This window comes from Tachypleus tridentatus, unplaced genomic scaffold (genome assembly GCF_004210375.1).
Source record: "Tachypleus tridentatus isolate NWPU-2018 unplaced genomic scaffold, ASM421037v1 Hic_cluster_2, whole genome shotgun sequence".
Taxonomy (NCBI): domain Eukaryota; kingdom Metazoa; phylum Arthropoda; class Merostomata; order Xiphosura; family Limulidae; genus Tachypleus; species Tachypleus tridentatus.
In genome coordinates, this window is record NW_027467782.1 from 38,128,852 (window position 1) to 38,151,959 (window position 23,108).

The following is a 23,108-nucleotide window of genomic DNA, read 5'->3' on the forward strand; positions in this document are numbered from 1 at the left end:
CCAATGTATTTATCTTACTATGGCTTATGTATCATGATATGATAAATATAAAACTATAATAGATCTACCATCTGACATCAAATGTAAGCATAGCAGTCTTTTGTCAAAATATCAGAGATTGCCTGTTGTCACTCAATAAATCTGATGACCATTGATGCAAATGACCCCAAAATAAAACATATTTAACCAAAATTACTACAAATTTAAATATGCAAGATGATATATAGAAATACACTTATGATAGTTATCTAATTATGATGTTGCATTAATTTCGTTCTTGAAAGTCAAAAGGCCTCATTTACTTAATTTGATATCAATATATTATACTTTTCTATAACAGAGTTCAAATCAGTTTATTTATAACACTCATAACAAGCTTACACTTAGTTTTAATGTTATTTGTAAAAACTATTCTGCAGTATTTGTTGTGCTTATTTCTGTAGCTTAATGTAAAGAAACAACAACATTTAAGCAAATATTAATCATTTTCAAAATTACTTGTTTTTTGCATTGAAATTATTGCAGTTATATTTATTTTAGTATAAAACAAAATGTTTGATATTCAAAATAACCATGTTCTACAGTAATACAGAGAGTGCTAGCCTTGGTTTTATTAGCACTGACAACTGTGTTTTAATGCTAAACTACCAATATTGTTTTACAAACATAGACCTTATAATTAAATATAAACCCTAAGCTATATTTTGAAATAAAAATATAATCATTCTGATAAAACTTATTCTTCTTAAATTTTATACAAATCCATGTTTGCTATGGTTGAATAAAACACAACTAAACATGTCATATGTGTGATGTATATTTAAGGATAAAAATGTTTAGCTTTGTTCCTTTAGTATTTATCCTTGACCAGCATTACAAGTGAAAGACAAAATTCCATGAAACTGTTATAATTTAATGACAAGTAGTAAACTGAATGATACCTTGGTTAATATTTATTTTAAGTATTAAAAGTTTGTTACCCAGAAAGGTTAAGATTTTTTTCTTTTGTTTTATGTGTATACATGGTTGTTAAATTGTATTATATTAGCTGACATTACAGTAGTTTTATTAGTTGTTGATGTTTTGAATCAGGTATTAATATTTCAAAATTATTATGAAAGACACTCATTAAAATATCTAACATCTACTCATAGCCCCATAAAATTAACAATTGAGTGCTAAAACTCACTGTAAAGTCTGTCTTAAGATCTCTTTCACAGTTAAAAGAACAAAAAATATATGTATGTATATAAATAAGATCTAGGCTGAATATTTTATAAAGTGAATTTTTTTTTATTTGTTTTAATTTCAAAGTTTTCTGATCATAGCTGTCAGTTCTTCTTATATTGCTGTTGTAAATCATATACTAGAAAATTAGTTTCTTGTTTGTGTTATGATATGCCTTAATATTTCATGTTAAATCTCAAATAAGTATTAACTTTGTCTTTACTGAATTAATTTTAACATTTTAATGTTTGTTAATAGAAGGATGGGGTAAATGAAGTTAATGCAGTCGATTTGGTATTGGGCTTGTAAATAATATAATGCAAAATTAGTTTCCTGTTTAAGTTATTTTATTATATGCAGCATTGCTGTTATTGTGCAGGAAGTGGCTGGCTTTTGTTCTACATTTTGTACCTTAGAGCCTGGATGTATGGCCTCTTGCTTTTAACTTATTTTCTCAACTTGTTGTGTCTTTGGAAGATTTTGTTCAGCATTTCCAACAGCTTTCTTTTACTTTTTTGTTATTCAGATGAGGATCAGATAACTGTAGGATAATTCCATGTCAAATCATCAAGGGGGCTGGAGGTGACCCCCACAGAATTCCTCGAAAAATTTCACATGTGCTCATTTACCTATATAATGAAATATTGCCAAAGATTAGATCAGTATCTCTAATAGTTTCTGATTTACAGCACTGTAAAATCTAATTATTTTTTTTTATTTGTGGCGAATTCGTTTTCGGGCAAACTTTGCTACCTAAAGCTGCAACAGTAATGGTGGTAGAAGGCTGAAATGTGCTACACTGACTGAATTAATCTCACAGAATTCAAAAATGGTCTCAAACCAAGTTTATCTCTCTGAGGATTTGCATAGTGAGGCTGTAAACTCACCTGAAAACCAAAAATCATAAAAAACATTGGTTTATTTAAGAAGTCATAGCTCTTAAGACATAATATGATACAAAGCTGAATTTTGTTTACAAATTTCCTATGACATATCAGTTGATAAATAAGCAATTGTTGTAGTTAAAAGTCTATTAGATCTCCTGTAAAAGAATGTAGTTGCATGCAACTTTTTACAATTTAACTAAAAATAGCCCTACTTCTGGCCACAGTTTGACCATGTCACCAGTTATTCAGCCTTTTCAGATTTTTACCATATATTCTTACATCTCTGAATATGATCTACAAAAACAATCAGGATGGTGTTCAACCTACTTTTGAGTTATAATTTTTTAAAGTATCCTGAGACCATACGTTATTTACTTGAAAAAAAACAAACTTCAATTCAGGTGTGTTACTGTGTGCAAATATATCCATACAATTTTGAAATAATTTATGAATACCATTGAAATATTGTAATCAGACTTTACCATATATTCTTACATCTCTGAACATGATCTTCAAAAAAGTTCAATGTTGTGTAAAATAATAAATTATCAAATTTTAAGTGTCTCTGATATGCACCATTGGGCAAAGAACCACATTCAGGGCATTCAGTTCTTTCTTGTCAATCAGGAATCAGTCCTGCAGAATTGTGTAAAGTTTGATCTACTTGAGCACTATGAAAAACACAAAACTGTGGCAGGTATTAGGTCACATCATATCTTTATTCCCCACTCTACCAACACATTCTATATGAGAAGGTTATCAGATGATGATGTGTACACAGTTGTAACTGTTGGTAGTAGCAGTGAAAGTGATGCTACAGCAGCTCAAATAGAGTCTAATGATAGCAATGACAATTATCAGCCAGGGAAATATGTGGCATGCTTATACGATCATGAATGGTATATGGGAAACATAAAAGATAGATCCAATGAACATTCTGATGTGTCGGTGTCATTTATGAAGAAATCAAGAAACGAACTGTTCTCATGGCCTGCAAGGTCACATAAAGATGAAAGCTGGATTCCTTTCCAACATATTCTTTGTCTGATAAGTGCACCTACCTTGCATGACAGTAGTGCTCGCCACTATGTTCTAAGTCAAAGTGATCTCAACATAATCAAACTTGAATTTTATACTTTTACAACATAAGCAATTAAGAAATAATACATACTATCCAGGAACAAAATTTGTGTTTCATAGTGTAACTATTCAAATGAAGAAGAAAAATTTTCATCAACATCAAATATAATAATTTAAAGCTTTAAATGCAATTTAAATAGTGAATCAACATCCATTGGTTCCCAGCGGGTAAATTGTCATGATTTGGATCCATTTATTCATTCTTTTGATGGTATAAATGCTGGACTCGCAGATAAATTTAGTCTCATGGATGAATCTAAAGAATATGAATTTTTTTACTGCTATATTTGATCAAAGTATAATGAGTCATATTTTGTGAGAAACACATATTATGAGTTTTAGAGATCCTTGAATTCTGAAGAAAGTTAAAGTAACACTCCCTCTACTTCATGAAGTAAGAAATGGAAGATACAAAGTATTGAGGAAATTTACACTTTTTTTTTTGCTTTGTCGATGCTTATTTCTCATTTAAAAAAGCACGTGTTGGTTGATTATTGGAAGAATGACCTCTTGTAGGAACTCCGGTTTTTCCAAAATACATTACTTGAGATTGATTCATGAAGATTTTTAGATATTTGCACTTTGAAATAACAAAAAACCAAATGCAAATGATTGATTATATTATGGAAAGGTCATATATATTGATAATTATTACACAAGTCTGGAATTATGCAACATTCTCTTTGAAAGTAAGACATGCCTCTGAAAAAGGGAGATATTAAGAAGAAAGGAAATATTTTAGCAATTCAATGGAAAGACAAATGTCGTGTTACTTTGCTTACTACAATACATGAAGGTGAAATGAAATACAGTGGAAAGGATGATTACAAAACTAAACAACCAATAACTAAACCTGATGTGGGTTTAGATTATACTATCAAAATGAGGCTAGTTGAAAAAAGTGACATGCAAATTGGATAAAATGGTTGCCTTTGTAAATGTGTGAAATGGTACAAGAAGCTCTTTTTTTCACCTTATTAATATCTCAATTTTGAATTCGTATAACGTGTCTAGAAAATACTGATGAAAAGCCATCATGATTTTTTATTTTTAGTAGTGATAACCATAACTTTATTATTTTTTTTCAGCATCATTAGACCTTGAAGATGAAAAGCTTCTTGAAGAAGACAACCTTGGACCACAAGATTCCAAAAGGTTTGTTTTGTTCATCGACAAACTGGTTTAAGTATCTTTGTTATATAGGTTCATTGGTATATCATGTAAAAAAAAGTAATGTGATAACAACATATTTGCATGTGATACCGTCAGTTGCATATTTTCTGATTTTCTTCATTAATACAAGTAATATATAAATTTTTGTTGTTTTAGTAATACTTGACAAAAGTTGAAATTTTTGTTTTCTGAAGTTAAGTAAAAAGATAAAACTGAATGATTATTGAAGTATAACCTTACTGTTCATTTTCTGAAAGAATTTAATCAAAGGTATTAAGATAATTTATTGTGTGCCTAGATCACGACATCACAACAAAGCTGGACCTTGGCTGAAGAAAACTGAGTACATTTCTACAGAGTTCAACAGATATGGAGTTTCTAATGACAAAACTGAAACAAAGTAAGTGTATACACGAGTCCTGAAAATGGAGTATATTTACTTGTGCGTAAGAAAAATTAGGGTGTAATATAATGCTTTTGGTATTCTGTTTATATACATTTATATTATTTGTAATTTTGACTGTTGCTTTTCCATGTGTTATGAAATTAATGTCTTTACTTTTTTTCTCATTTTAAAAGTATTAGCCTCTGGTATTATTATTAAATACAAAAGCAAGTTCTGTTACTTCAAGATCATTATTCTGTACATCAGAATGCATGTATAATTACAACTTTCCAACTTAAGTTTCTTCTACAACAGTCAGTTCTTATTTAAAAAGCTAAAGCTTATTTATATACCAGTTAGGTATATGTATTATGTTTCATTATGTTTTTATAAAACTTTGAGCTGTTGTAACATTAACACAGTGTTCCATTTTTTCTCTGATCTTTTTTCACTGGATTCATTAAACAAACGTGTAAGGTAACAGATATTTTCCTTCTTTAGACAGCTGTACTAAATGTTTTACATTACTATTTTCTAAGCTAGTCCTCAATCTGTTTTTAACTACTTAGCTTTTGATATGGGCTAAGTGCACTGCACTTAACTGCTGAGCATTAAAGTAACCAAGAGATTAGTGATGCAATAACTTTTGATAATGTAAGCATATATTCATTAAATTTCATGTACTATTAGTACATTTTACGAGTCTTTTGGAGATAAAAGTTGGAGTTTTTTAATTAAGTACTTTTAAAATAAATTTCTCCAGGAACATGTGTAGTCAGTGTTGACTGCTCTAAGTTCAAAGTGAGTTTTATGTTAGTGTTAAAAATACTTTTATGCATCCTAGAATTGTCATATTTGGTTTGCATAATTTGTGAAATCTCATAAATAGGTATGATTTTTTTTAAAGGAAATCATTATATTTTAGCTGTTAATTTCTCTACCCTAGCTTTAAACTGGGTTGATCAATTTGACCCAACCTCATAACCACAATAAAAATCAGGAAATAAATCTAAATTACTTTTTTTCTTTCTTGAGTGACTGCAGGTTGTAACAGGAAACTGTATTTGTTTATCCTAAATACCTTAAAATTAATAACTGTATACACCAATTTATATGTTTTATTGATATTTGAATCATGTCTTACTAATAATTCTGTCAAATAAGTTTTAAATTATTCCATTAACAAACATTATACTGGTATCAAATTATTTAATGCATGAGCTGCCTGCTAGCATACCCTGTGTAGAATTTTTATGTTTTTGTCTTACCTAATCTTGCCTGATCTAATAAGTTTCTAATTTTTACACATTTTAGTTACTTTTATAATAATAGTTAAAGAATACTCATGAAAAACAAGAAATATATTACTTACCTGAGTCTTCTCTTTTGGCTGTTGACTGGCATTGCATCAGTATAGTTATTTATGATTTGTTGGTTATTCAACTGTTTATATAAAACCTTACAAATATTTTGTTTGGTATCATCCACATTAGAAATTTTAAAAAAACTTAGCAATCTATGACCAGCAGCGACCAAGTTCAAAGGTCATAACTGGAAGAGATAATTGTTTGCTTTACTTCTTTAGTTATTGTTCTATATTTTAAGAAAAGTTTCAAAACTTGTCTCTAAATAGTAATAATGTGTGTGTGTGTGTGTTTAATAGTTTAAATGTTACTGTATAATACAAAATATTAGTCCACTGAAACACAACCAAGAATGGGCCAATTTTATATTATTGGATACGGTAACATGATTGCATTACATTACTAAAAGTCTGCCAGATTTTATCTTATAGCAGTTTTAACATTTATCATCTGATTAATCATTCATAAACTTTAAAAAAATGTAATGAAAGTATAGCAGCTTAAAATGTTGAATAGGGCTAACATTTAGGTCATAACAGTTAGCATATACATGTATTGTTCAAGCATATATGTCTAACAAGAGCTAAAAGCTGAAAATATGTGCACCCACATGTTAAGGATTATGTATTGAATTGGATAATGAGCAAACTTGTAAATTTCAACCAAGAAAATTTGTATGTCCTGTACATGCCTTTTGACATATTTTCAATTTCTGATAATATTCTTGAATCTGATCAGCAAATACACTGAAAAGTCTTCATTGTAAGTAGCTCTGAATGAGACACATAGGTATATATAAACAGTGATTTAATTGGTTGGTATTTCTCTGATCTGTTATGCTCACTTTATGTTCTTGCCTTATGTAGTCTAAAAAATATTCAACTTCAAATGTTCTTAGTTGTCAGACAGTATAATTTTTGAAAGTGATTATACAGTACATAGGCCTTAGACTATTTCTTGTATTTGAAATTGAACTGAAATGTTTTACACAGTTTACCATCTTAATGTAACCATTAAAAAAGCATATTCTTGAAATTCAAGTATATTTTTTTCTTTTGAAGTATGTTTTTTCCAAACATATTGATTATTAGTTAAATTTAATTAGGTATTATCAGAGTTTTGAGATACCTGTCTTGCTGTTTTTACTTAATTATACTTTTAGTATATGCTACTTTACTGTTTTTTCTTAATATTTAGTTAATTGTCTTTTAACATTTGTGAAAATAGCTATTAAATTAAATTTTACTGTGATTTAAAAAAAACTACATTCTTGAAGAGTTTTCTTATTCTATAATATCTCTAAACATAGGTTTAACTGTAGTTACAGATCAGTCATACAATACACTCATTAGACTCACACTTTACATTTGTATTTCAATTATTGTTTATTTCACCTACCTTTCTGCAGAGTTGGATACAATGTCAAGAAATTGTTCAAAGAAGAAAACCTTTATATGGACAGAGAAAGTCAAATTAATGCTATTAATAAAACTTTTGAAGATGCCCAGAAACCTGTAAGTAGTATAATAACATTTTAGTAACTCTCCTAATACATTAATATATATATATATATGTATGTGCATGTGTGAAAATAGTCAACAAGCACATAACAGTAAATGTATTTATCCTTCTACTTTTCTGTATGTTGTTAATATCACCTGATTTTTTGTCCTGTCTCAATGAGAGTACTTGATAAAATGCAAAGAACCTAGCACAAACTTACTAAATTATATCTCATTTCTGCTTAAATAATGTGGTATAATTTTTTATATCTTATTTTATGGTTTTACAGGTTGGGAAGTTTTCAAAATTTTGTGAGATGTTGTTTTGAGATAACATTAAAATACCTTATTTAATATTTTTCAATATGTACTCTACATCTGTCCAATTGATTAACATTCATTTACATACTTCTTTTGATACTTTACTAATTGCAGTAGTCATTACTCTTAGCTATAAGTCACAAGAAAAATCAGAAAATTTAACAAAGATCTATTGATGACCTTGAATCTCACCTTTCTAAATGACATCACTATTTGTAATTTTTACTAACAATATTCGTGGTCAAATTCAGCTTATATTTAACAAATACAGTTTTTAATAAATAATAAGTTTATTTTTGTGAATTGTTTGAATACAATGAATTCAAATGTGATAAAAAATATTCAAAAAAAGCAAGATTTAATCAGTACAAGAAATTAAAACATTTCATAATATTGAAATTACCTAATGACAGTTTTGTCTTTAACTGTTCCATTTGCTTTTTTTGTGCTGGTACTGACAAAGTGAAAGTATTAGACAGCCTATATAAAATATACAGTCCTCTACCCTATAGGGCAGTGATTAGTTTGGTAATGTTTGTCATCAAATCTGCCAAATAACCTTTCATGATCTTGTTGCTGAGATTTAAGGTTATTTATTGGTTGCTCTTTTAAACAGTTGTTTGCTTTCTGACAGTTCTGAGCTTTCTGTTAGAACAATAGAATGCACACACATCTGATGTAAATCCCAGTAATAGTACACCTTAAAAAATATCTGGTTCTCATTACCAGCAGAATTTTATCCTTGATCAGAATTCTCATGTTTTCAAGATGGTGGATGATACACAAGTCTTTGGCATGTGTTCCACTGTCCATTGGACACTTGCACTGTGGGAGGCATCCTCTCTCAGGACATAATACATCCTAAAGGTCATTTTCTAACTGTTTGTCTACATTTATTCATATTTTCTCAAGATATTTACAATACTTTAATATACTTTAACTCAATGAGGTTTTTGTGAACTGCTTTGATGTACCTGTTGTTAAATTGCATTACAAAAAAAAAACAAACTTCTAGGGGAAATACTTTGGAATTTCAGAATTACTTTCTATAGGTTGTATAGCTTCTGCAACTAAAATGTTTTTTGTTCATTTTTGAAGTTATCAATGCTGACTGAAGGATGGAGACCATATTTCAGAATGATGAGAAACAAGTTTAGTAAAATATATTTTTTACTCAACATTTTATAACTGGTGCTTTTTTTCAAGGATCTTTGAGCATCATATGTTAAAAACTGATTTTAAATAGGAGTAACTGGTTAGTATCCTATAAAATGACTTCTGTCAATAAATAACAAAAAAAAGTGGGTGAAATTTATCTTTCTTGAATATCTTGTTTTTATATGTGATATATTTGAATTTGCAGCTTTGAAATTTCAAGAAGATTTCATTGTAATATCTTTTGCTTAAGTATTCTACATTCTTATAAAACATTTTGTAAAGTATTTATTATATAAAAAATGTATATTTTATCTTTGCTTTAAATTGGAAAAGTAAAACTGAAATTACAAAAATTAAGTATGATGTACAGGTGGCAATGCTAGAAAATACACAAACAAGGGAGGGTTGTAATATTAACTCGTAGCTACTTGTGTAGGAAGTTTTGTATGTTTTTTTTGTATTCAACCGTACCTTGTTTCTGTACTTTCTAGCACTGCCATCTCTACACTACACTATACTTATTTTTTAAAAAAAATCTTTTGTTTGCTACTTTATAAATTGGAACTTTCAAAACAACAATTAAAGAATTTGAAAATTGAAGTAAATGGGAAGCATTTTAATTGTTTTTCAAAATAATGTCTCACAATAAAAGTTCTGAAATTTTTAAAAAACAAAAAAATACTACTAATAAGTCAAATTATATGGTTTGTTGCATGCAGAATCTTCATACGTTACTTAGAACTTTATGCTGTTCTCATGCAATTTAAGTAAATATTTCATTGTAAAAAGTGAAGGACAAGGATATCAGTTATATTTTTTTTCAGTAAAGAAAGGGTAAACATTTCAAGAAGGTCACCATTTGAATGAACAAATCAGAAATGCTTTGTGCTGTGCCTAAACAGTACAGTTATTGATCAAACTAGACATTTAGAAGATAAGTAGCCTAATGACTAACTGTGGGAATTTTATCTGAGTTGTCCCAACATTTTGGCTTCATAAAGAAATGAACCATCATTCAAACCAAGTTCAGAACTCAAAAACAAAAACTTCAAGAAAGTTGACTGTTTTTTATAGATGACTTGCACTTCCTAACTGGATTACATGTTTCACTATGGAAGCTGCAAGTGTCAGTGATATCATTTTCTATAAGCTTTTTAAGGGTCACCCTACTTTACTGTATGGGGATATTCGTATAGCTTTACTTGCACTAATTACCATTTCTGTGTCAACTAGATTTGCAGTAGTTATATCAAGCTTTTCACATGTAAGGAAGAAGCCTACATCAGTAGTTTCAGTGGTACGAATTCAACCAGAATAATTTTCAGAGATCACAGCTGTCTGTGGATCAGTCATGACTATGCCAAGCACCAAAGAGATCCACTATATGAGCTTTACATCTCAAGGGTGTACTCATGGACCATTTCATCAAAAGTCCATCAGATAAAACCATGGGATGCCGTGCTTGAGGAAAAAGTATCCATTAGTAGCTTGGCTAATATTCCTTCAGTCAAATTAACCATTAGAAATGCCAGTATCTCAAAATGCTTGAACTCAAACAGACTTTCCTTCCACCAATACCATCTGAATTTTAACTCTGGTCTTTTCAGAGCCTCTATGATTAGTTTTTCATAGCAGCATGAAGTGTTTCTTCTCCACATCTCTAGGTGACTTTTTGAACAAGAGGGATGAAGTCCATGCTTTGACAGTAAACTAAATGCACATTTTGAGAGGAATTATTTGTAAAATTGTGTAAGGTAAGAGAGGGAGAACATGCAATTCTATAAAATCCCACAACAGTCACAGGAAGTCATATAAAGCCACAACATAAATTAATGATGTCCATGTTGGAGTTTGGGTATTGAGTTGGGGAGTATAGGAGTCCGTTCGAATTCCAAGATATGGCTATCAGTTTGTTTCATAAAGGACTGAATGGCATTTATTATATGATGATAAAATTACACTGGTAGAAAGTGAAAATTTTTGGTTGGTGTAGGATCCTCCAGAACTCTAGTTGTTTCTTCTTTGTATCAGGTACTTCAAGTAAAACCACTACTCTAAGAGATGAATATGGTTGTCTCTAATCTAAAATTAGGCACTGGTATCTAAGGTTTAGACTTGTTGTGGAAATTAAAATCAGCATGACCTGTGAAATAAGCTTTGGCCTTTTAATGAAACAATCCAGTGCCAACATGTTAGCATAAATATCTTCAGAAAGGAGCACTATTACTTCTCAATCTATAAGTGGTATTTCAGATTCTTTTAAAAAGCCAGTTTAGTGTGTAGTTGGTGTTTGATGTGGTAGTGGAACCAATATGTGAAACACATTGTTTTTGTCCATAAATAAAGCTGCATTTGTTCACAACACCAAAGGCTTGCTTTGTGTCAGTACTAATCTGTAATTACAGGGAAATGGCTATTCATTTTGCTGCTAAAATAATTATCAGCTCATTGAATGCAATGGAAATGACTAGAATAAACTGTTGCTAGTGTTGCTTCAGATGCATTGTGACCAAGGACAGATCCATGGGTACCTAAACATCTGATATCACTATTTGAGAATTGTACAGATAATTTGGGCTCGTTGTAGTAACAAGAACATAGTAAATATTGAATAAATTTTCCAACATGTATGTCGGATCTTATAGCCAACTGAATCCAATATCAGTAACATGCGCTACATAGTCAATAGATGTATCTAAGTAAGTGTAAAGAGTATGTGTGTATCTAGTACTGAAAGGAAGTGTATGTGGTTAAATCTTTTGTGTGTGTTTGGTCAAAAATAGGGTATTCATGTACATACTGGAAGATGTCCACTTGTCTAATGCATTACACCTTGCTTCCAGGAACTTGCTAGTGAAACAAGAGCAGATGTAAAACTGCTCCCAGATTAAAAAAGTTTTTTATAAACCTTTTGTTGTACCATTTGGGTTGCATAATGTACTTGCCATTTTTGAGAGTTTGACAGAGAGGATTAGAGTTGGATAAATGTCTCATTTATATGGATAACATTTTAGTGTTTTTTGTAGACTACAGTATACAATCAATGGTTTTTCAATAGGTAAAGAAAGCATGCTTGAAGTACATATCAGAATAGTATGTGCTTATATGTAATCTTTGAATTTCTCAGTCACATTTTGAGGGGGGGGGTTGGAATGTTTATGGATCATAACAGTAAAGAACAGCTCCATCTTGTGAGAGAATATTGTGCAATTTCTCCAGCTGAAGTAAATTTTAGGTTGACTATCCAAACTGTTCAGTCAATCTAATGGGATTTCATTGTTAACAAATATTCTAGTTAATCATAGCAGCATTGTCAGGATGGAGTATAACATGTTATCCTGTGTATACAAAGAATTAACTACTTTCATCTTGTATTTGTCAAACCATAGTATCACTGATTGTATGGTATAAAGTTTACCATTCAAATGAACCATATATCATTTAAATGGCTTATGAATTTCAATAATGTGTAAGAGATATCCACATTTAGAATTACAATTCTGTATGAGGACAACCTTGTACATTTTCACTAGGTAAAGCAGATGGATTGTCTACCGAAATAGTGAAAATCCAGATTCTGAAATACATTGCAGCAGCAGTGACAACAACCATATACTTTATGATGATTTCCTTGTGGTTGTACTTCACATTAAAAGAGCTCTGGCAGGAGCTTTCCAAAGATTGTGATCTAACTTGAGTGTTACTTGTCATGCAACAATAAGAAGGGTAACTATTAAACATTGAAGAACGTAGTCTTGGTTCCCATACCATTATATGAGCAATTACAAATGCAGGTAGTGCATACTATAGAGTAGTGGTTTTGAAACTGTGATATAACTACTGGTCCCCAGAATTCTGAGGTAGGAGATACTCTGATGCAAAAACTGAAAGCCATTAGTTGTGTCAATGTATGGAACTAATTTTTCAAGCTACACCTGCATTAAGGTATTACAAGAGAGTTTAAACTCCTTGTTAGAGTTGTATGGTCAACTTTATAGAAAATAGATGTAGATAGTTCTTTATTGGAGATGAATAAAAGAGATTGGTATGTACAGTTTTTATCAGTTACTATATTAAGGAGTCAGTTTTGTTACTTCAACACAGTCTCTTGCTAATTAGTGGAAAACATAATTTTGAGCAACCAGATGGTTCAGTGACTCAGTTTTAACAATCAGTACACAAAGATAAGCCTTATAATTTACAGTGTTATGTGCTGCCCAATGTCTGTCAGAATGCGACATTCATGCCATCAAGTGTATGCTTCCAAAATTATTGAATATTGGTTGAAATGATTGAGATAACCAACTGATATTACTGTTTTGTTGTATAGAATAATAGCAATGCTCAGTTGGTTATTATTCAAATAAGTTTATTTTTGAACATGGACATGGCTCACAGATGTGACTTGTAGTGTTTTACTTTCGTAATATATTTCGTCACATCATATTTGGGAAAAAGCATTATCCTAAGCATAGATTTAACATTTTATGCTATATTGAATTATATGTCATACTAAAGACTTTGATTAGATACTTGCCCCCACTTTTTTTCCTTCTGATGGCACTTGTTGTGACGTTATTAGCTCATAGATGGTGGTGGTCATCTGTGGATCTGGAACAGTAAACTACTTGCTGTACTTTGGTTATTGGCTATTATGTTTCACCTGCATCATCTTGTTCATATGTTGGTGTTATGCTCTAGTAGAGAACTTGAATGCTAATCCACACGTTGTGAATTCCAGCTTAAAAGTCTTAGTTTAGCTGAATTCTGCCTATTTTTACTTTTATTAATTCTGAAAGTGTTCAGTTTGTCAGATTGTAGACTGCAGTATAGTAGATTAGTAAGGAATGCTTAGTGCAGCTCTCAGGATAGAAGGCAGGAGTTGTGGGTTAGGATTTCATGGTTACTGTAAATAGGTTTTTGAGCAGTGTGATGTGTACTCTTGATATATGTGGGTGTTAAATACGTATAAGAGGTATATTAATTTGTTTGTGTGATGTTACATTTGTTGTAGTTTTACAAGAACCTGTTTAAATATTTTGTCACCCCTCGAGTGGTAAGTCAGAAGGCTCACACTATTAAAAACCATATTAGGCACTCATGATGGGCACAACATAGAGAGTTCATTATGTAGCTTTGTAGTTAACATCAAATATATATACAGAACACAATTTTTGGACAGTAAAAATATTTTTTCAAAATGTTGCAGTGTCTATTTATAAAACAGAACTGTGATTCTTAACTTGTTAGCATGCCTTGGTAGGAAGATATGGTATTACCTGGCATTTTCTTTGGTGTTTATAAAGTGTTTTTTGTTACATTGTTGGCTTACGTTACATTAACAAGAAACATGGTTTTACCTGATGGTTTAATTAGTACTGATGAATAATATATTAATTTAGCAAATATACCTGTGTATTGTACAATATTTATTTCATAATCTTTATGATAACAGTGGGATTGTGTGTTTGTGCAGGTCTGCTGTGAATACAGGCAAATAGCAGTTATCCTTGCTGTGCATGGACAGAAATGTTATTTTTACTTGGTTTCAGTTTCATGTATTAAAAATGAAATTGTGAAATGGCTGTTAAGATCAAGTTATATATGTAGTTCTTTTGTGACATGTTCAGTTATTTGGATTAAAACTTTTCATAATATTCATAATTTGTGTGGTATTTTATACTTATTTTTATACAAGTGTCAGTATGAACCCATTTTAGTATGGGTTGTACTTTAAGTACTTTTTTTTTGCATATTTAAAATTATAAAATTTACCAAGAAGAAAAGCAAATCTAGTTTATCATGTAATATTTTTTACTTGCCACAAAAATAAACCATTTTTGATTGATTTCTGGGGATGGGTAAATAGAAAAATAAGACTTGGACATCATATAATGCTGATTTGTAATGTACGTCTTGAAAACAGCACACTGAATCAAGCCATTTACTTATACAATAGAAAATTGTTTTACAGTTCAGAGTAAATAGAATTTTATGCAGCATATACGATCTATACAAACAGTGGCAATATATATATATATATTTTTTTTTTTTTTGTTAGATTGAGAAACATTGCAGTAAACCTGGAGTCTATCCACTGGAAGTATTGCCTCTATTTCCTGACTTTGAGGTTAGTATCAATAATAGCTTTATTCAAGAGTGTAAGTTATCCCTATTATTATTAATAATTGTATTACCTAAACCAATAGGAAGTATTCATAAAATAATAATGATCTTAGCCACAAGAATGGAAACTTACCCTTATTTAATCCTTCATACCCAATGCCTAAAATTAGTGTGCAAAATCTCAACATCAACATTTCAAAAAATTGTGATTTAGAGCCTCAAATTACCTCCAAAATAAAACTGTAAATGATATTCTGATATTTTAATTATTTGTTTGTTTTTAAGTTTTATTAACATTTGTTTCAGATGAAGTACTTAAAAAAGGATAGAAACTGTTAGCCCTAATTTTTTTTCCCATTATAATTTTATTTTTGGTGGTACGTATTAAATTTCACACCTATGCAAGTGCAATTTGTTAGTAAAAGACTTTAAGCCAAAAATCTAGTAATTTTATATTTGTTTAAAGCTATCTTAGTTCATATAATTTGAAAGCAGAGAATTTGATCATGTCAAAAACTCTAAAAGGCAACTATTCCCACATTTTCTTTTGCAATTTTCAAATTTCTAAATACATTTTGAGACATCTCAAAGTCAAGCAGGGTTTTTGTCTTATAAGTTATTGAAAATTTATTATTTGTATGCCATGAAAAAAGTAGTAACTTAACAGTTTCCTTCATTGTTTATTTATTTATTTTATTAACTCTCACTACAGACTCAATATAATATACATGAGTTAGCTTACATATTTGCACATTGTTAAGTGTTTGCACTATAACTTTTGATACAGCACGTGTCTTCACAAAATTTGGTAAACTTTAGGTAAAGATTATAAGTTTTTGTACACAGAAAATCAGATATCGAATTAAATATTTTTTACTAAATATTTGTTTGTGAAAATTGTTTTGTTACTAGTCTAAGTACAAAGGAGTTTTGTGTTATAATTAAGAAAACTATTCTTCATTGTAAAAATCTTGGATATTATTTGCTTAATCTCTAGAACCTCCTAAATACATTTCAAATGTTTGTTTTTAGTAAGATTTGACATTTTATGTTCTTTTCTATACCATTTGTGGGGTCTATGAACTGACCAACATCATAACTATCATAAAAAAAAATAGGAAATATAAATTATTTTTGTTTTCATGCTGGAATGATTACATTGTATAACACAAAAAATACAAATGTTTAGTTTAAGTAGATTAAGTCTCATAATGATATATATTTAATATTTTGTATTATGTTGATCCTTCCAGTCATGCCCAGCTAACATTACATAAATTGCATTGATGAGGTGCAAGTGTACTCATGATATGTATTCAATAATATAAAATTGACCTTTAGTCTTCTCTGTCTTGGCTGTGTTTTAGTGGAGTAGTATTTTGTAATATACAGTCACATTTCAATTATTGTACATTATATATATGTATATAAATTATTACTATTTAGGAATAAATTATTAAACTTATGTTTATTGAAATATAAAACAATAAGTCAAGAAATCATACAATTGTCTGTTGTCGCTAAGACTTGAAATTGGTTGCTGCTGGACATATGTCGCTAAGCTTTTTAAAATTTTGGATGTGGAAGATGTCAAACAAAGTTGTTTTTTTTAGGTTTTTTATAAATATATATGTGTGATGTCCTTTGACCCATGACCCATCATAAAAGTAACTGTCATGGGCGTTTTTTTCCCATTAAAATAACTGTTGTATATTTCAAGGCCATTGTGATATGGGTATCATAAAATTTGGCTTTGAACAAAGATAAATATTAATCAGTGATGACGAGAAACCCACTTGTTGAGAAATTTATATGGGCTGAGAAAACACTTTTACATAGAAGAGCGAACAACGTTTCGACCTTCTTCGGTCATCGTCAGGTTCACAAAGAAAAAGAAAAGAAAAGGTTCTTTGTGAACCTGACGATGACCGAAGAAGGTTGAAACGTTGTTCGCTCTTCTATGTAAAAGTGTTTTCTCAGCCCAAACGAGCCGTTTTTGCATATAAAAAAAGATAAATATTATGAGGTCTACTTTAAACATGTACATAAAGTTGTAAAAAGAGGACATAGATAACTTTTACATTTTAAAATAGTGAAGTGAATACTGTATTTAAATTGGTTTTAATGTTTTAGACACTTATTCATTGCAGCAGTTTTTTCAACAATGCCTCCCAGTGACTCAATCTTATATCTGCAAATGTGAAATTCTAAAAACTGGGTTTCAGTACTCATTGTGGGCACAGCACAGATATTCCATTATGTAGCTCTGTGGTTAACTACAAACATCTAAATATTTCAACAAAATAGCCTAGAGCATGATGTCACTAGGCATGCTATAGTATATGTACAAAAATTGGCTTTCAGGTCAACAGTTGCAGGTCATGCATAGCCAGGGGTGTAGACCCTGGGGGGATGGAGGGTATACATCCCCCCTTCATTTTAGGTAGGGGGTATAGTGCATACAATCATCCCCCCCTTCAGTTTGGTCTGTTGAATTGTTTTATTGCATCACAGACCTACAAATTGTGTGTTTGTTCTTGTGATTCTCGTGTTATTACCAATCGAATTACATAATTAGGCCTAGATGTAGGCATTTTCAGCAGCCAAAATGTACATCTTTACTATAAGTGTGCTTCTAAGCTTTTTAATCTAAGTGATAGTTCATAAGTATCAGTCAGTAGACCTAAGTATACATGCAAGTATCGTGGCAACAAGATTACTCTGTAACTGCATGTTTACAGCTTTCAGGTTCACATAATCAGAGATTACCAATTTGCAAATTGAACAGTCCACATAAGTGGTTGCAAAAATCATCCCCCATCGGGTATAAAAAAAATCTACACCCGTGTGCATAGCTACATACTAAATAGTTATATAGTTATTTTTATTGTATTACAAATCATCATTTGACTAAAAAAATCAAAATTATAATTTAAAATATCTCAAAGTGAGCAAGGTGTGTTTGAAGTTTCTGTATTTTAGTTACTGTGACTTTTATTACTTATTGACTCTCACAATCCAAGGCCAAAGGTGGCATTATACTACCCACTAGATTATAAAGGGTTACACTGGGGTGTTAATTTTATCTGAGCTTGGGATCATTTTGGTAACATGTCGTTGTTAATCTGAGGGCTTGCATTTTACATTCTGTTGCAACAGAAATGTCTTGGGGTTGCTGATGTACTGAAATGTTGGTTTTCAAACCCCACTATTCAGTCAGAAGACAATAGGCAAATCTTGCCTAAGAATTGTTGTGCATATTGGTTAAGTTTTATTTTTACAGCCTTTTCTTTTTATCACTCTTTATTCAAAGTTTAATGCCACAAATCCTGTTTTAAACCTTTACTTATGAACAAATTAGTAACATTTTTTTGCTTCCATGTAATTTCAACAGGCACAATTTCAAATATAAATCATTAGAAAGCATTCTCACATTAAAGTACAATCACAAAGATGCCAACTATTTCAAATGACTGAGCATAATGATTGTAGACAGAGTCCTTTATCATTTGTGGCTACTAGGCCTGACCAATGTCTCTAAGCTGTTTATTATTATATTATTATTATAACTATTATTATTATTTATTACTGCTATAGATTGCTCATTTATAACTGTGTTTTGTCTATTTAATAAATAAATTTTAAAAAATTATTTTGAAATTATGTCTTTTATTTAGTTCAGAGTAACAAACGTACTGGTAAAACAACACTGAACATGCACAAACAGTAAGCAGAAAAAGCCTTTGTGTAAGGACTAGTTTATATCATGTTTATGATGCTTATTGTAATAGTTTTGCAGCTGTTGCAGCCTTTGCTTTCATGAGAATGTCTCTGGATGCTTGGGAGTTACATTGTCCATTTGACTGCATACACATCTTGTGCATTATAATACTGCTCAAAACTGAGGTGCTCAAGTTTGGTCTGAACTTGCTTTTGTTTTTAGTCACTAAACTAAATATCCTTTTACTGTCAGCATCAGAATGGAAGATTGTAAGAATTCCAAGCATAACCCTACACAGAAAGTCATACTTTTGGTTACCATTTCCATCCTTAACTGTAGACAGCTGAACCCAAAACTTGTCAACATTCAACTGAAGGACAGTTTCTGAGAAAATATCAATTTAATAGTTCAAATATTGCCCTTCCAACTTGTCAATAGTGTTATGCTCATGTGTATTTACAAGGACAGAATACCTGTCTGTGAAGAAGCGTAGAGAAGAGAAATCTTTGCTTACTTTCAGCTTTGGATCAGCAACCTCTGCATGAATCAGAAGTTCATCATTTAGAGGGAAATGTTTCATCATGTAATTTGTAGCTGCAATATAGTATTTATCGACACTGATGTAGAAGCTGATCAGGTCCAGGTCCTTTTCATATTTAACAATGTATTCCTTAGCAGCATTTCCAATAGAAACTGCCTCATCAGATTTGTATAAGGATTCATTGTTGTAATCAAGTTCAGTGATGTTGCCTTCACTGGCTTGATGTATCTGACAAGTATATTTTTAACTTGTGTAATCAGAGTTCTATGCATAATGTGTATGCAAGGTTCTTCTCTTTGCAATATCAAATTGGCTTTCTCAAATAGAGGAATTGCCAACTGAAGAAAAAGACAAAATAACAAGTTCATTTTGTTGTCCAAGAAAACTGTCAACTTATCTAACTTGCTCTGCACATAACTTTTCTTGGTTACTTCCTTGCTAGCTTTTGTTTTCTTCTCTTTTTTCATTGATTGTCTCCTTTAGTTCAAGGTCAGACTGCCTAAACATATATTGAGTGATATCAAATGTTTCTTTGTCTGTTTTTGGAGACTGTAAAATTTTCAAAAGCCAAACATTCTTATGAATATGTCTAAGAGACAACTCAAAAACATTGGAAAAGAAAATCACTAAAGTCCTTAAATATAGAACATATTTAGTTTTATAGATACAGTATAAAATCAAATCCTATTTGCAAATTTCAACTTAAACTAAGAACAAACAACACAATTATTAATAAAATATTCCCTTCAATGTTTCAGTTACTTTTTAACTTATTATTTAAATTCTTAACTCATAATATCCTTACGTATTTAGAAGTTAATTAAGTTAATGGCCATTTTGGCCAACTGACCACCATTTTGCATACAATCTTCACATGACCATATCAACTTTAAAGACACTTTACAACATTCATGTTTCAATATTACCAGGAGATATAAATGAAAGTCTGAAAATGGCAAGTTGTCTTAATTATTTTGGTAGTGCAAAAGTAAATAAAAAGGTAGGATTTTATAAATAATAAACTGCAAACAACAACATGATGTTATTTATTATGACTTAAAGAACAGAAAAGTGGCAATTACATTCCAGTTTTAGTTTCTTAAAAATTACAAGATTACTGAGAAATTAAAAGCCTCTAGAAGGCTTATTTTCTAAAGTTATCTAAAAATAAAAGTTAACATTTTACTTAAACTGAAAATTGTTTCCAATAATACTTACCATCCACCAACACTCTAGCTAGAATCTCACATTGATAAAAGTGTAGGGGGCAGTGCAGGCATGATCCACACACAAAGCATTTGTATAGAACAGGAATGTACCAAGAGAAAAAGTGGTACAAGAGTGTGGAAAGTACACCCTACCTCTATGACAAATATGCTCTTCACTTGGAGCTTTGTTCCTAAATCAAAGGCAGAACAGAATATGAATAATCATCAGGTAGGCCACCCCTGACCAGACAGCCAAGATTCTATGGCTCAGGGTTGAAATTAAGGGGTTGTAGTACCTATATCCCATGTTGCTGGCTGTGGTTATCAGACCACAATGTTACATGTGTGTATATATACACTTTAGATACCAACATGTAACCACAGAATGTTGCATTTGGCACCATCAGAATAACAACAAGAAAGTAAGCAACACTTAAGTGGACAGGTTCTCTTCTCCACCTGAACGAGTCCAAAAGGTAACACCTGAGGCTTGGAATGATGGGATCCCATATGCCATACTCAACAAAGGAATAGAATTCATCTGGTTTGGAATTATGAACATTCATTCTCAGTCCCTAACCATGTAGGTAAGGTGTATTCTACTTAACCCTGGAATTATGTGGAATCTACACTCAACCAAGGACTTAGGATGCAACTGCTTTGGTTTAAGAATTACGAGATAGTGAACCAACTTCCATCAATGATAAATGAAATTGAAACTGATCAAAGAGAAGGGTTTTGCACTCCCCAACTAGATAACTGTATGCAAAATATGAACCAAAATTATGAGTAGGGTCCCAGGAAGGCTGGAGCCACTCTTACTGAAAAACTCTAAGTATATTTTCAATGGTAATCATAATTATTACTCAATTTATTTAAATGATATCTTCTGTAATGCAGATGTTTTATGTAAACTTAATAATTTTTCTTTTACCTCAAACAAATTATTGTTTTAAGAGATTCTGTGATATAATATCAGAAGTTCTAGGAGACTGTGAATTAACTTGATGGTTTCTTTACTTCAGGACTGAACTGACACTTTATGAACATTACATCAACAGGTCATTAATCTCTTTGTTGCTGTTATCGTGGATAATTTTGACTATTTGACTCGGGATTGGTCAATCCTAGGCCCTCATCACTTAGATGAGTTTGTACGATTGTGGTCTGAATATGATCCCAATGCAAAGTAAGAGTTGCACTTATTAACAATAACCTAACAGTCAAGCTTATTACAGATATTAATTCATTTTAAAGTTTTCCTACAGGTAACTAGTTAATAGGTTAGGAGTTGAGTTCATCTCAAAGGTTTATCTCCTGTGTTTGTTGAAATTCTAAAAATACATTCTCAGCTGATAAATGTAACTCTCCACCTCTAAGATGGTTCATCTCAGTTTTATGTACTTTATGTTCGAGAAATAATATCCATTTCAAAAAAGATTTTATAGGGTACATGATACATTTTCTCATGGTACGGGAATGATAGTGAAGTAAATTTTACATTTAAACATTTTTATCTAGTCAATACTTGTTCAGATAATTTTTAACTAGCTAAGTAGTAAGATAAGGTCAGGGGCATTTTATGAGACTGTGGTATGTGTTCAGCATGACGTGTGGTATTAATTGTATATTCTACAGTTCAGGATTACTTGAACTAGAAGATGGTAAAATTAGGGTCATCATAATATGTATTGTCAATGATATGTTCCACAGTTCTTGAACACTTGAACTACTATACCAGCTCTATACTGAAGATAAATCTAGAGTAACACAATGCTTATGTTAATATGAAAAATGTGTCTTTTTCAGAACTATATTGTAATTAAACTAACACTTGTGTAAACTAAATGTGAAATAACTTGCTCAAAGATCCTCATATATGTTGTAGACTATAAAAAGGAACCTGACTGATTATGCATTTCAGATCACGTGAAAGATCATCAGGAGCCTTTAGTGGATAATATACATTTATAACACAGTGATAGTTATAACATTACAGAATCTAATAGTGCGCCTTTTTTATTAGTACAGACAGCAAGGGAATTATGATATTTTTATTTCTTTTAATAATGTTGTATGTCTTTTTCAGAGGTAGAATCAAGCATCTTGATGTGGTAACTTTGTTACGAAAGATTTCTCCTCCCCTGGGATTTGGTAATCTCTGTCCTCATCGAGTAGCATGCAAGGTTAGATAAAGAAATTTTACTATTATTCATGAATAAATTATAAGATCTGATAAGCTTTAAACGTCTATAGTAAAGATATACACAGATAAGCTCCTAATTATATTTATGAAAGATACACAGCATTAAGGTCATCATTATATCACTGAGAAAAATGTACAGTATTACTAAC

General features: G+C 30.8%; 1 protein-coding gene across 1 annotated transcript in view; it reads left to right on the plus strand.

Annotated features, from left to right (window-relative positions):
* The window catches only part of LOC143242279 (uncharacterized), a 69,376-nt gene that overhangs the window by 14,173 nt on the left and 32,095 nt on the right, over positions 1–23,108 (plus strand). The window contains exons 6-11 of the mRNA XM_076485645.1: positions 4,343–4,409; positions 4,726–4,827; positions 7,585–7,690; positions 15,219–15,287; positions 21,815–21,942; positions 22,843–22,939. Of these exons, the coding sequence (XP_076341760.1) occupies positions 4,343–4,409; positions 4,726–4,827; positions 7,585–7,690; positions 15,219–15,287; positions 21,815–21,942; positions 22,843–22,939 (569 nt within the window). The remainder of the gene's footprint in view (positions 1–4,342; positions 4,410–4,725; positions 4,828–7,584; positions 7,691–15,218; positions 15,288–21,814; positions 21,943–22,842; positions 22,940–23,108) is intronic.